This window comes from Rattus norvegicus, chromosome 14 (genome assembly GCF_021556685.1).
Source record: "Rattus norvegicus strain SHRSP/BbbUtx chromosome 14, alternate assembly SHRSP_T2T, whole genome shotgun sequence".
In the NCBI taxonomy this organism is placed as follows: domain Eukaryota; kingdom Metazoa; phylum Chordata; class Mammalia; order Rodentia; family Muridae; genus Rattus; species Rattus norvegicus.
Window position 1 is genome coordinate 24033028 of NC_141547.1, and position 14318 is coordinate 24047345.

The window sequence follows — 14318 nt, forward strand, 5'->3', positions numbered from 1 at the left end:
TAAAACATTTGTTCTCAAATGTTCTAAATTCATACATTTTATGATTTGAACCTATAGAATTTGGACAATTTTTAGGAAAACATATTTTTGTTTTCATCAGAATATAAATCATAAAGACAGTGAATTATAATTCCAATTAGTAGAACTTTTAGATTAAGGAGTGGTATATGAATGAATGTTTGACATTAATGTTTTCACTGTAGATCCTGAGGTTGCATACACTAGGATAGAAAGGCTTCAATTCTAACACATTTGTTTTGTATATACAAAAAGTATTTATTATGAGTATATGGTAACTAAATTTAGTAGCATGGTTTCTTGAAGTAGTAATTTGTACACTGAACTGGTGTGTTCCCCAAGTCACTCTCAGATGAAAGGAAGATGTATGCCCTGGAAGTCAGCTTGGTCTGCCCAGACAAATTTGTCCATTGTGTACTGTGTTTATGTGTGTTTATAATTTTTTTGTTTCTGGTCTTCAAATATTCTATTTTTTTGAAATGTTTAGTAATCTAATCTTTAGGCTCTTTATGCTGTTTCACAAAAACGGAATATTAACATTTTTAACTGGTGACAGTAGACAGATTCAGTTCTCAATTTAGTTTGCAGAACTACTGTGCCAGTGGCTGGATTCCAGTTTATATATTTAAAGATCAGAATACTTAGGACTAAACCTGAACTGCCAGGCACGATTTTCCTCTGTCAAAGATAGTCTAGCATCTCTATCCAGAAGTTGACTATGAAGTTTCTTTAGCACTCTTTCTTAATTCCATTGATTCATTGCTTGATACAGCAAAAAAAAAGATAAATAGAAATAAAATAATGAAAACAGAACTGAATGATTTATAACCCTGATAGCATTAAGGTCAGAGTCAATTCCATTCACACAGTGCTTCTTAGTATGCAATTGGGAACACAGTCTAAAGGAAGGTTATAGCCTACACTCTGTGTCCTGAGTATTTTCAAGTATTAATGGAAAAAGAAGAATGTGTGCTGATGGATTGGAAAGGAGAGCCTTGTGAAGCAGAAGGGACAGCTGGTATACCAGGCAAGAAGCTTAGAGGATCCGTGCCAACAGACAGAAGGAAGTTTTGGGAGAAAAAGAATAGTGTGTGACACATATACAAATCGGTGACTCAGGAAACTGAGTTTGGCTGACATGGGAGGTGTGATCAGGTGTGAGACAGGGATGCAAATTTCTCGAAGTTTTCAGGGCCTGAGAAAAGAGACGAATCTATAAGCATTTGTGAGAGATGCCATGCCAACCTAATCTGTATAACGGTGACTTAAATTATTGCAAACACAGAGTATACACTGTAGAGATTTGTCTGAACTGCTGAGACTGCCCCTTGTCCACACTCTTCAGTCAGACCTTCCAATATCCACAGACTTCTCACTGGGTATTTTTCTGAACCACAGAATCGTAGGCCATCCAGAAAAACTGAAAAGAGATTGTCTTCTATATCTTTCACAAGATTACTGTAATCTCCTTGATAAATCTTTTGTAAAAGTAACTGGAAATTTATGTAGCCCTTTCCTAGGTTTTGCTGAAGGATATTGCTTGTTTTGTCTTTATTTTACTTTATTTGTTTGTTTCTTCATCATACCTTTTTCTATGAATAACAAGATCATTTCTTTATGCTAAAAGACATAAAACTATCAAAAAACTAAGGGTATTATTTCACATTTAATCTAAAACAAATAAAATACTTTCCTCATCCTTTAATGTATTTAAGTGGGGACAGGTATGATATATCTACAATCCTTGACTGGAATATTTCTATTTATTTGTTTGTCTGTTTATTTATTTACTACAACATTTAACGTCTTCGTTTTTGTCCTTGCAATGTACTTTATAAGCGTTCAGTATTATTTTTAAAAGTATATATAAATAAAACTGTAACAACAGATTTTAAATACTTTATTTCCATTAATTGAAATGATTTTGAGGACTATGGCATTAATGCACATGCTTTGAAATTGGGAGCAGGAAGTGCTCAGCTGCCTTGTCCAATACACCTAGCATTTGTTCTTGACTTGAAAGGGCTGTGTCTGCCTTGGTTTATAATGTTCGAGGACCCTTATATTTTCCATTAATTTACTTGGTAACCTTATCTTTCTGAACCTTGTGGTAATATATGAACTAGAAGCAAGTCTTCTATAAGCATTTGAAGGCAAATGATCAAAAAGTTTCTGTCTTATTAGAAAGGTTATCATAAGGTAAGATAAATATTTATGCAATATTATTTTGATTTTTCTTTTGTTGATCAATGTTTTATTTTCTTTTAGTAATATAAAACACACTTATTCAATTGATAATATGGTAAATTGATTTTTTCTTTACCATTTGTTTATTGTTCTTTTACTGGAATATTAATTATGATATGATAAAGTGATTTATAGTAATAAAGTGACAATTTGCTTGTTAAAGCATATATAAGCAGGGTTTTTTGTTTGTTGGATGACCAATTAGCTTCAGTAAAGTCAGTAGCAAAGTTGATAATTCCTTTTAAAGAGAGAAAAATGGTGCGGAATGAAAGAACTTGGACCCTGGATCACAAAAACCTGTGGAAGTTATTGTCATGATGAGACATTTGTGTGTTTCTCTTGTGAATTTGAGCCACTCAGCAGTTTTCTCTCATTAGCACCTCTTACATGTGTCTGTCTAATGGCAGCTAGACGTTTAAGGTAGGCAATCTGAAGTGTGAGTTTTATTTCCACTCTACATTTTCTATGTTCTTGTGAACTGAACAGAATGAAAACAAAATGCCAGGCTTAATTTCGCATCTATAGAAATTAATTTCTCTGAGATTTTTGAGTCATAAACAGTATCTAAAGCTGTGTTTTCCCTCTTTATTGAAAGTCAATGTTATATATTGCTGGCTATACATTTTAATTATATTAAAAATTTAGTTGTATAGAGTATAATTATATAATTAATTATATAGAGCGTATGTAGTTTCAGTACAACTTTATAAAATTTCTTTAACTTAACTGGTGTCTTAAAAACAGTCTATAGTGGGCTTTTCTGGAATGTGTTAACATTTCTCTAAAGACTTTAGTGAAAATAAGTGATTTGTAAGTCCTGTTTGTCCAAGTTATGTTTTGGAATTTATCTTTTTTTTTTATTTTTTTATTAACTTGAGTATTTCTTATATACATTTTGAGTGTTATTCCCTTTCCTGTATCTTAAGACTGTTTATTACTGTCATACATAGTGTACATTTGGAATGTTAGGATGGTTGTAAATAGAAAGTACAACAATAAATATCATTCCATTTTGGAACACAATTAATATGCAAAATGACAAAAATAACCCTGGTCAAATATATAGATTTTTATCTCTAATTTGCATCATTCCCTGAGCTATGGATAAATCAATTAACACCTGTTTAGCTTTCAAATTAGTGAAATTTTCGATGAATTAAATATCTATTATTCATTTTGAACTAATAGATTTTCTTTCAAATTTTATTATATTTATGCATCCTCTGCAACTTTGAAATATTAAATAAATAACTATGTTCTCAAATGTAAAATCTTTATTTTGTGTGAGTCTGTTCTTTATTCCCATTTTCTGTTTTAAAATTATATTTTCTTCCAGTTAAACTTTATTTTCCTTGTTAGCTTGTGACTACTTCGAACATTCCTCACATAGTTAAGTCATAAAAGGAAAAGTTAAATCTTAGTTTGCAGTTTTAATGGATTTGGTCTTTAATCAATTGGGCCCCTCTGCTTGTTGGCCCTGGGGTGATTCAGTGGTGCTGGCAAGGTATGTGGCAGAGAAAACCTGCTTTCCCCTGCAGAACTCTAGAAAGGAAAAGAAAGGACAAGGCCCTCACTGCATCTTCTCCATGAATTGAATTAATGATCTCTCTTCATTACCCCAACTTGTTCCAGATCCTCTCCACCTCCTTGTTTACTGTATCTTTCTCTCTTCCTGCACCCCAAATCTGCAATCAACAATCAAAGCAAACAAATTAAGAGAAAACAAACAAACAAAATGAAACAAAAAGCCACACTGCTTTAAGAAAGAAAGAAAGAAAGAAAGAAAGAAGGGATGGAGGGAGGAGGGAGGAAGGAAGATACAAGTCTGTTTTGTGTTGTCCAATCATTCTTGGGTGTGGGGACTACCTTCCCTTGCAAGGTGACACTCCATTGGATCAGACAGATTTTCCCTTTCCCAGAAGGGAAAATTACTTGCCAAGTAATTTCTTCTAAGGGAGGTGTTTGTGCCCTCTTCCTCTTCTCAGCGTTTGGACTTTGGTTTGCAGGTGTGCAGGTCTTATGCATGCCCTCACAGCCTCTGTAAGTTTATATGTGCGTCCTCCTATCATGTACGGAAATTGTTGCCTTGAAGCCATCCACTACCTTTGACTCTTTCCATCTCCCTGCCTTCTCTTCTGCATACCCTTGGGAGAAAGGGTTTGATAAAACAAACAGCAACAACAATAACATCTATTTAGTAGCAAATCCCTAACTTTCTGCACATTGTTCAGTTGCGGGTCTCTGTGTCCTTTACCCTTTACTACAAGAAGCTTTCTGATGAGGGCCGAGGGGCCCACTCATCTACAGGTAGATCAGTACATGAGCAGTCTTCATTTTGTTGCTAGGTAACCGTTCATTGAGCCAATATCAACCATATAGCTCTGTGGGTTAGGAACAAATTTTTAGACCATTTAGAAAGTATCCAAACAATAATTTTAATCTTACTCATAGACTTACCGTTGTGTTTTATAAAAAGATAGAGAAACCAGAGATATGTTTCGTGGACTTTGGTATGATGTGAGGAAGGGAGTAGTATTTCTCCAGGCCCAGGCTGAAGCATCCCTTCCCTCCAAGGGACCAGCCACAGGACTGTTTAGTATGGAATAGGGGAGCTGAGAGAAAGACAGATGGGAAGGGGGGGAGGGGAGGGGAGGGGAGGGCAGAGGAGAGGAGAGGAGATCAACCTTGAGCACTTGGAGAGAGAGGGGGAGGGGAAAGCTGAGAGAAGGGGAGCAGGATCAAGAGGAGAAAGCAAGAGGAAGAGAGCAAGAGAGTGAGGAGGGGGCAAGCATTCAGGCAGGCATAACTGTGGGGCGGAGCCTAGACTAAATGCCAACACTTATTTTTGTTCCGAATACTTGCATTTTCCTTACTTTATTTACTATACATATAGCTATTTTTAAATTTTTCTTCTAAAAATATACATTTTTCCTCTTTAGCCATTTTATTCCTAATTTTCCCACCTGTGGGCTAATCTGGTAATTTACATAACACTTGGGTATGTAGAGAAATAGATAGTTGGAGAGTAAATGCTTTAGTATATAGGAGACCACAGACTGAATCCCTAACATGAAATTCAGGAAATCAAAGAAAATTGTTTTCTGTGAGTCTCTTCTCCCCAAGCTTTTTATATGAGTTATTTCAATATGAAGAAACATATTTCTTTGGATAAATTAGGTTTTATGACTTTTGTGATTTTTTTTTCTGTTTACATTCTAAGTTTCCATCTTTTTTAAAAAATCTTTTTATTTTATCGTCTGCAGTGGGAAGAGATTGGTGAAGTTGATGAAAACTATGCCCCCATCCACACCTATCAAGTGTGCAAAGTTATGGAACAGAATCAGAATAATTGGCTGTTGACCAGTTGGATCTCTAACGAAGGTGCTTCCAGAATTTTTATTGAACTCAAGTTTACTCTGAGGGATTGCAACAGCCTTCCTGGAGGACTGGGGACTTGCAAGGAGACCTTTAACATGTATTATTTTGAGTCGGATGATGAGAATGGGAGAAATATCAAAGAGAACCAGTACATCAAGATCGATACCATTGCTGCTGATGAGAGCTTCACCGAACTTGACCTTGGAGACCGGGTCATGAAGCTGAATACGGAGGTCAGAGATGTAGGACCTCTGAGCAAAAAGGGATTTTATCTTGCTTTCCAAGATGTCGGTGCTTGCATCGCTCTGGTTTCTGTCCGTGTCTACTATAAAAAATGTCCTTCTGTAGTTAGACATTTGGCTGTTTTCCCTGACACGATCACTGGAGCAGATTCTTCCCAGTTGCTAGAGGTGTCAGGCTCCTGCGTCAACCATTCTGTGACAGACGATCCTCCCAAAATGCATTGCAGTGCTGAAGGGGAGTGGCTGGTTCCCATCGGGAAATGCATGTGCAAGGCCGGATATGAAGAGAAAAATGGTACCTGTCAAGGTAAGCCTTTGCTTGTGGATTTGTGAGGGCTTCTCACTTCTCTTGGATCATGCATATGTGTTTCCACCAGTGATTAGAAGTGATCTTTTACTTTTCTGGAGAGTATTTCTCTTCAAGTTTCATTTCTTCTCTGAATATCAAAGTTTCCAAGCAATGATGAAAGATTTAATGCACGATTTTACTGACGATACATAATTAATGCTCAGAGAGTGTCTGACTCTCCGTGTGAATTTTATATTCCTCTTATTCACAGAAGTTTTTTTTTTCTTTTAGAATGGCAAAGACAATAGCTTGCCGCCATCCATTGTAGGGCTGTTGTCCATCTACCACTGTGGTTTTCGTTCATGAAGTTGCTGTCTATCCTTGTTTTGCTGTACAGAATGCAAATGAAAAAATCTTGTCCTGGCATGCTTTTAACTGCCATTTAAAAATTCTTCGCAAGTAGGTTCAGCAATATGAACTTCTCAGAAAAAAAAACCAAAAAACAAAAACAAAAAACATTTGTCATCTCGCAGGTCTTAGCTTACTATGTTGTTTACATATGGTTGCAATTATATGCTTGCTTTTCGAAATTTATAGATCAATTTTAAATGCATAATAACCAGTGCCCCATGAAAATAACTGTTTGGAGACAGAGCCAATACAGAAAGGTCATTTCAAAGCAATTTGCACTTGGGGAGTTTTTTTCTTTCTGCTTTAATTTTTCTTTTAAATTGAAACTTGATCATGCATGCTTCCTCGTTCATTTGAAAATACTCTCTCACTTTGCTTACAGTGTGCTAAGTTGCCCTTTCAGACTTGGATATTTATCAATGGCTTTTTGAAACAAGATAGTACTTCATGCCAAGGTAGAGAACAGTGTATGAGGAAGAAGGCATATTTTTTTTCCTTTGAAAATGTGTGCTCTCGTGATATCTTAATTTTAAGTAATAACAAGGGGTTCATGTGTATTGACTGAGGAGAGAATCCGATGCTGAGCAGAACCGTCTGTTGTTTTCATAACTGTTCTTGTTTCCCAAGCCCCTTTTATGTGTACTAACCCTTCTAGTTTGCTCAAGCTTGACTTTAAATTCATTAAACATTGAGAGAGACAAAACAGTATCATTTACTTGGCAAAGTCAATGAAGCTGGATTATTAATTTTCTCAAAAACTCTTGCACGTACTAACATTTCCTTTTCCAGTACGAGCTCCTATTTTAGGACTTTTACATTATTTCCTATAACTAATTATGTAGTTATTTTTCAATGTAAGTTCTTGATACACATCTACATACCAATGCACACATATACACTTAAGAATGTTGTCAAATGGACATTGTGCGTCTAAATCCTTCTAAGTTTTTGGAGTAGTGAAACATAGTTCGTTTGATTAGATTTATGTAAATGGTCTAGTACTTTTTTTTTGAACAGTTACATTCATTTATGGGGAGGTCATATGTAATTATATGAAAAAAATCAACTAATTAATGTTGACTGTAGTTCATTATAAAATATAGGTAAAAGGTTTATAAGTAACTTCTTTAACTGCGTATTGTCATTTTAAGGCAACAATCTACTGATCATTTATGTTATTTAAAGGAGTAGGTGGAGGCTAACTTAGACCACTATGAAATCGGTTCTCATTCCAATTAACAGATGGTATAGGAAGCCCCTGATCCCTTAGAGGATAAAATTTGAATGATGAGATGAAAATATTCTATTGGCACTTACCATTGAATGTGTCATATCTCAAGGGAGTGGTGCTTCTATTTGAATGTCTGCTAGTGTGAGAAGTTAACGTTATTATTTTGGGGGAGGGGATCATACTCTACATAATTGAGTAGAGAGCACAGTGAGTGAGAGTAGGATGAATTGCAAAGGCTGAGTTTAAAAACTCCGCCATACTAATAAGGCTTAATGGTTGTGCCTTGGCTACTCTTGCATGAGACCTGAGTTCAGTTCCCAACACTCAGATGACAGTTTGCAATTGTTTGTAACTTCAGTGGCAGGAAATCCAACATTGTCATCTGGCCTCCTTGAGCACCAAGAATGGATGTGGCACACAGAAATAACACAGGCAAAATACCCATGCTGAAAAATAATAATTAAAAAAAATGATCGAATTTATCTAAATTCTTGAGTTTTTTTTCTCACTGCTATGGCAGTGGAGCAATGTCTTAATAATGCCTCTTTTCTTATAAACATTTCCAGTTACTTTCTTGTGTTAAGTATTTGCCTTTAACTATGTCTTTACGCAATGGGCACACCTGGTGCCCACAGAAGAAGGAAAAGAGCATAAGGTTCTGCGATTGGAAGTTAAGACCATTGTGAGCTACCCTGTGGGTGCTGGGAATGAAATCTAGCTCATCTGCGAAAGGCTCTTAGCTGCTGAGCCATTTACCTTGCCCCAGCCAATTGTCTTTGATAGTATCAAATATCATTTGTCCATTTTAGTAGAATTTTGTGAGGAAGTCAGGTGCTAGTCATGAGACTTAGCTGCAGTCCCGGGCGCCATCTTGGGACTGCCGCCACACCCGCTCCCCACAGAATTAAACATATTAATTTTATAAATAATTCATCTCATTGAATAACTAACATTAAAAAAAATGAGAGTTTTCTTTGGGGCCTTAAATGCTCTCACACATTCTTGAAAAATGTATATAAATAGTGCATGTGTGTAAAAGAATTGTGGAAATGCTGTCACCCTTAAATTACTCTACTGTAACCTGCACTACTGGAATGTTAATTTGAAAATGATGTTTGGGATAATCTTATTGGCCAGAAGTCTCTGACTGATTCAGACATTTTCTTCCTAAATACCTATCCAAACCATCAAAAAATGCCTCTAGAAATTACCGCTCAATTATCTATCTCTTAGAATCACTCTCCTCCATTTCCCTCTCCAATCTAAAGCTAGATCTTATTGGAACGTGCTTTAAAATATAATATATAGCTTTATGCATAGTTTTGCCTAGTTTTACCTTTGAAGCATGCGAATGTAGAATCTATAAAGAAATGCAAAGCTTACTGCTTTTTGCGTGTATCTTCTCCCCACCCCCCACGCATTTTAAAATTCAGTAGTGATCATTATGAGATTTTTTTTTCTAATCTTAAAATTTGTCTTAGGGTTACATGCTGTGATGAAACATCATGATCCAAAGCAACCTTCCTTGGGGAGGAAAGGATTTATTTGCTTGTTCTTTCACATCATTGTTCATCCTGAAAGAAAGTCAGGACGGGAACTCAAGCAGGGCAGGATCCTCTAGGGAGGGGTGAATACAGAGACGATGAAGGAGTGCTGCTTATTCACTTGCTCTTCGTGGCTTGCTCAGCCTGCTCTTTCATAGAACCACCAACCACAACGGGCTGATCTCATTAATGAATCCACTAACAGTCATGGATCATTAATTTAAAAAAAAAAAGTCTTACACTCTTGTCCAGTCACAGCCTGATTCATTGGAAGTATTTCCACAATTGCAGTTCCCTCCTGTCAATGACTATAGTTTGTGTCGTGTTGACATAAAACTAGTCAGCACGATCATGATTAGGGTGGATCTTATTTTCACTTTGCTCTTTGTTCTTTTCCCTACATGTGAAGCATACAGTGTTTGTTCAGTTTCTCAGAAGCGTTTTACTTGTTCTTTTATGATCTTTTATCCCTTGAATGGTCATCTGTCTTCATCGTTTCTGGTTAACTTCTATTCAACCTTCCAATCTGTAGTCTAGTACTGCTTCTTGAGGGATGCTATGATTGGTCAACACTAGGTGACGTCTTACTTTGCTCGAACACTGCCCTGTGTTAGATTCATTTAGACTCTTAAGTGTTTACCTAGTTTATACTTTATTATTTCGTTAGTGATTCTTTCTACATCTACTACATTCTTCACTCCTGTTGGAAGGGTGGTATATCTTTGATTTAAAGGGTGATAAAGAAATTTGAAAGTAGGAGGAAAGTGAATAATTCAACAAAAAGAAAAGAAAATGTAATAAAATATGCAGCATACAGTTTTGCTTATTTATTTTTACATTTCTCTACACATACAGAATTTTTTTTTGTTGTGTCTCAAAAATCTTTTAAATCAATGGTTTCTCAGTCAAATATTCAGTGGCCAAATTCTCAATATCCAGAAATAAGTCATTTTAATGCTATGAAATGATTGACATTTCATATATTCAAGACCGTGGACACCATGTTAGTCAATTTTGTCAAAGCACAAAAAAGTAGCATATTGAAATATATTTATAATGTGACCTTATTACCTAATGCCATTTAATTACTTACTTTCTCTCCTAACCATATTATGTTAAGGCTTAATTAAGGTTGTAATTATGTCAGGAACCTGAAATTGGAATATATTTGTTGCAATACATTATCATACATGAATATTTGTAGAATCTTCTCTTAGTGATGACTTGATAAACCTGGTCATAGTCAGTCATCCCTGTGAGAACTATTACATCTGTAGGTAGGCTGGGCTTGACCTAAAAATTTCCAGAATTTGAATTTCAGATTGAGAATGCTAGGCAGTTAATTAACTATATTATCTCATCCTTGATGTCCAGCTATGTAATTCAAGACCCTTTATCTTCATACCAATTAAAGTTTCCACTGAACTTCCTTTAAGAGAAGAGGACAGCTTTCTCTGTAATAATCTGTGTTGAGTCAAACCATACAATACTCTAGCTTTCACTTTTTTAAGTAAAAATATGCTATGTATTAGCTTAGTAATGCTGAAATATACGCCTCATATTTCTGTAATTAACTACTGTAAGAATGCAAAATTATTTCTTGAAAACATTTTTTTTTGTTTTGGGAAACAAATACTAACTTCAATCCAAATGCGTGTTTCCCTAACTGTTATTTATCATTTTTTTCATGTCCCCTACCCCCTTCAGGAGTCATATGATTTTCTTTTTTAGTACAAAATGGTTAGAAAAAGCTCAGTTTGGAAGTTTTTGCTTTTTATTGAAAATGGATGTGTTTGACAGGAGTAATTGAGTTCACATGGATCAAATGTTGCCTGCTGAGTTCTGTGCTTCTGTTGCTGACTTACTCAGACGCAGAGCGAGAGCCCTAATCTTCATCACTTGCGAGTGGAATGAAGTAGTAATTTGAAATTAGCCCTGCATAATTATGGTTTCGCTTCTATCAAATGGGGAAAAGAGATTTAGATTGTGGGTCACTGCCAAAACCAGTCGGAGTGAAGAAGGTATATAGTGCATGCTAAAAATACAGGGGAAAGCAAGCTGCTTGTCAAGGGCTGTGGAGGAAAAGCTCTTATTAATTGTCCAACTGAGAGTTGATTGCACAGCAAGGAAAAGTGTAGTGAAAATACCCAACTCCGGAGAGAGCTTTGATTCAGAAACAGTTCACATACAGCACGGAGCAATACGGTGATCATTCATATTTCTGGCTCCTATTTATGACTGCATAAAAACTGGCTGGAAGGATAGCATTTTAGGTGTTCCTGTAATTATGCACTGGGGAGCCTAGTTATTTTTAATTAGACACACTACCAAAAAAATATCAAAGAGGTTGAAATGTTGGCTCTATTTTACTCGACAATAAGAAGGCTATTTTATTCAACAATAAGAAACTAATCTTAATTTTAAATTTTCAGGAAATGTTAGGAATTACACAAGTATAAAATGAAAGTAGTTTGTGTGTGTGTGCATGTGTGGATATATACATATGTGCATGCAAGTCTATTCATATGTATGCATGCAGCTGTTTACGAATTTATGCACCTGTGTTTACGGGTATGTATGTGCTTCATGTGTATGCATGTATGTATGTTCATGAGTCTGTGTGTGTACACATGTACACGTGCCCTTCAGGTAGGAGGAAATACCATGGCATGGCAAATACCTAGCTAAACCCTCATGTGTATTTTCATGTATGATCCAGAAGGATAATAAAAATAGATGAGTTTTGGTTCTTTCAGCTTAAACTGAGGTTTTGGGGAAGTTCTACAATAGTTTTACAGAATATTGTTCTCGCTTTGTGTTGCCTTTCATTCCAAGTTGTCTTTTCAACGCTGTCATTAATATTTTGAGCCAAATACTTATGAGATGATGGGTGTGAGAATGTGGGTCAGAGGCGTCTGGGAGGATCTTAGCAGGTTCTTTGATCTCACCCAGTAGAAGCCTTAGGAATTCTACACTTCATTTTGAATGTGAAAAAGCGCCTCCAGAGATTGCCAAGTGCTTTATGTGATATCCTCCCTCACAGTTGAGGCAGCGCTTAGAAGCACTAATCTAAGGGCCCCCAGTGAACATACACACCAACAAAACCAAACACATACAATTGGAAAAGTGGAGTACAACGATTCTTTAGCTTTAAAGGCATGATTGAATCTATGGCACCAACTAGCTATCTGTATTAAAAGCTACCTAAATTCATTTGAAAATGGTGAGACATAGACTGTGAAAGACAACAGTCTCCTGATTTAAGCTCATTGATTCGGATTCAGAATGCTTGGGTTCAAATTGCTCGTTTAATTTCACTTGTTTTTGCCTAGAATTCTTTTTTTTTTCCGGAGCTGGGGACCGAATCCAGGGCCTTGCGCTTGCTAGGCAAGCGCTCTACCACTGAGCTAAATCCCCAACCTTCACTTGTTTTTAATTCCATGTCTCTTTACTTTCTTCCTCCCTTACTGCTTCCTAGCAACAACTAGACAAAAGGCCATTAACATAAGGTGGAACCCATTGTGTTTTTTTCTGAACAAACTAGCCATTTATTGTACTTTATTAAAGATAAAGTGTATTTATTAGGATATTATATTAGAATTATTATAAATCTAAGTAACTCTAGGGTAGAACATTCATGATTTCTTTCAGTTGCATTGTGTACAATTATATTTTCTATAATGACATATGTATAAATCTTACACTTCATTTTACTAGGTAAACCAAGACCTATAAATATCTACGTGCTTTCTTTATTAAAAATGCATTTCTGGATTGTCCGCACTGTAAGAAAACCTATATAGTATCACTCCTTCTTTAAACTTATGCCATTTCAACCAGAATATACAGTCTGTCCAATGTTGCTCCTTATGAAGTCTAGGAAGGCAGACAACAGTGCATGGGTTGAATATCAGATGTAGGAGATTTTCTTCTAGGTATGGGAAATAGAATATGCTTGCTTATGGTGAAACAACAATGATTCCTTTTATTAAAGAGTTGATGTTACACACAGACATTGAGAAAATTCCAGAAATAAAGAGAATAACATAACCACGTACGTGTTTAATGCACTGATATATGATGTACTAATTTATATTATATTATACTCTTACATGTATTCTATTTTTCCCAGTGTTTGAATGTTAAACTTGGAGAAATAAAAGTTGCACTGATTCTTGAATTAACTGTATAAACGAGCCTGTTCTAAAATCTGTTGCACTGTCTTAAGTATAGAGAAATCTTCATAAATATTTAAGGTCAAATATTTGCATGTTGAATATGGTATAATTGAGCTTATATATGATTGTTATTCTCTGGATAGGTTTTTATGTTATAATGCTAACTGAGCAGAAACTTCTTCATAAAAGAAATCACTATTTTGCTACTCCAAAAGTCCTAACTACTAAATTTCTCTCCATTTATTGATGCAAGATAGGAAGTCTTAGCAAGCAAGAAAATGAAGCTTATGAGTGAGATGCCTATCATTTTGTTGCTCAGACATTTAACCATGATTCATAGATTTGTCTTCTCACTCATTATATCATACTTGTGATACGTTTGGGAGTGAATATACACTGAATTTAGAATAACCATAATAACCATAAGAGCTCTGTGCTGCACACATCATCTTCATAATGATACTGATAGCTATGTAACACTGAATTTGCATACCTTCTCAAGCTCTTTCATAGCGGTGATGTTTCAGTCCACATTGTTACTATGTGACTTCTTCTTAACGTAAGTGAACATAAATGTCAATGTGGTCATGTGGCTGGAGAATTATTTTTTAACAAAAGTCTTGCATTTGTTGGGAACTTTCCTTTTTGTTAAATATTGGTTCGACCAAGATGTCCTGAATACACTCCTTTTGAAGTTATAAATTCTATAGAAAGATGAATAGAAACTACTTTAATAATTAACATATGAACAAGGATAGCTATATATCCTCACTGACACAT

General features: G+C 35.5%; 1 protein-coding gene across 12 annotated transcripts in view; it reads left to right on the plus strand.

Moving 5' to 3' along the window:
- Epha5 (EPH receptor A5) overlaps positions 1-14318 on the plus strand; it is a 361774-nt gene that overhangs the window by 71452 nt on the left and 276004 nt on the right. For all 12 annotated transcript variants that reach the window (XM_087584395.1, XM_087584396.1, XM_087584397.1 and 9 more), the window contains 1 exon segment: positions 5529-6192. In XM_087584395.1, coding sequence (XP_087440521.1) covers positions 5529-6192 — 664 coding nt within the window.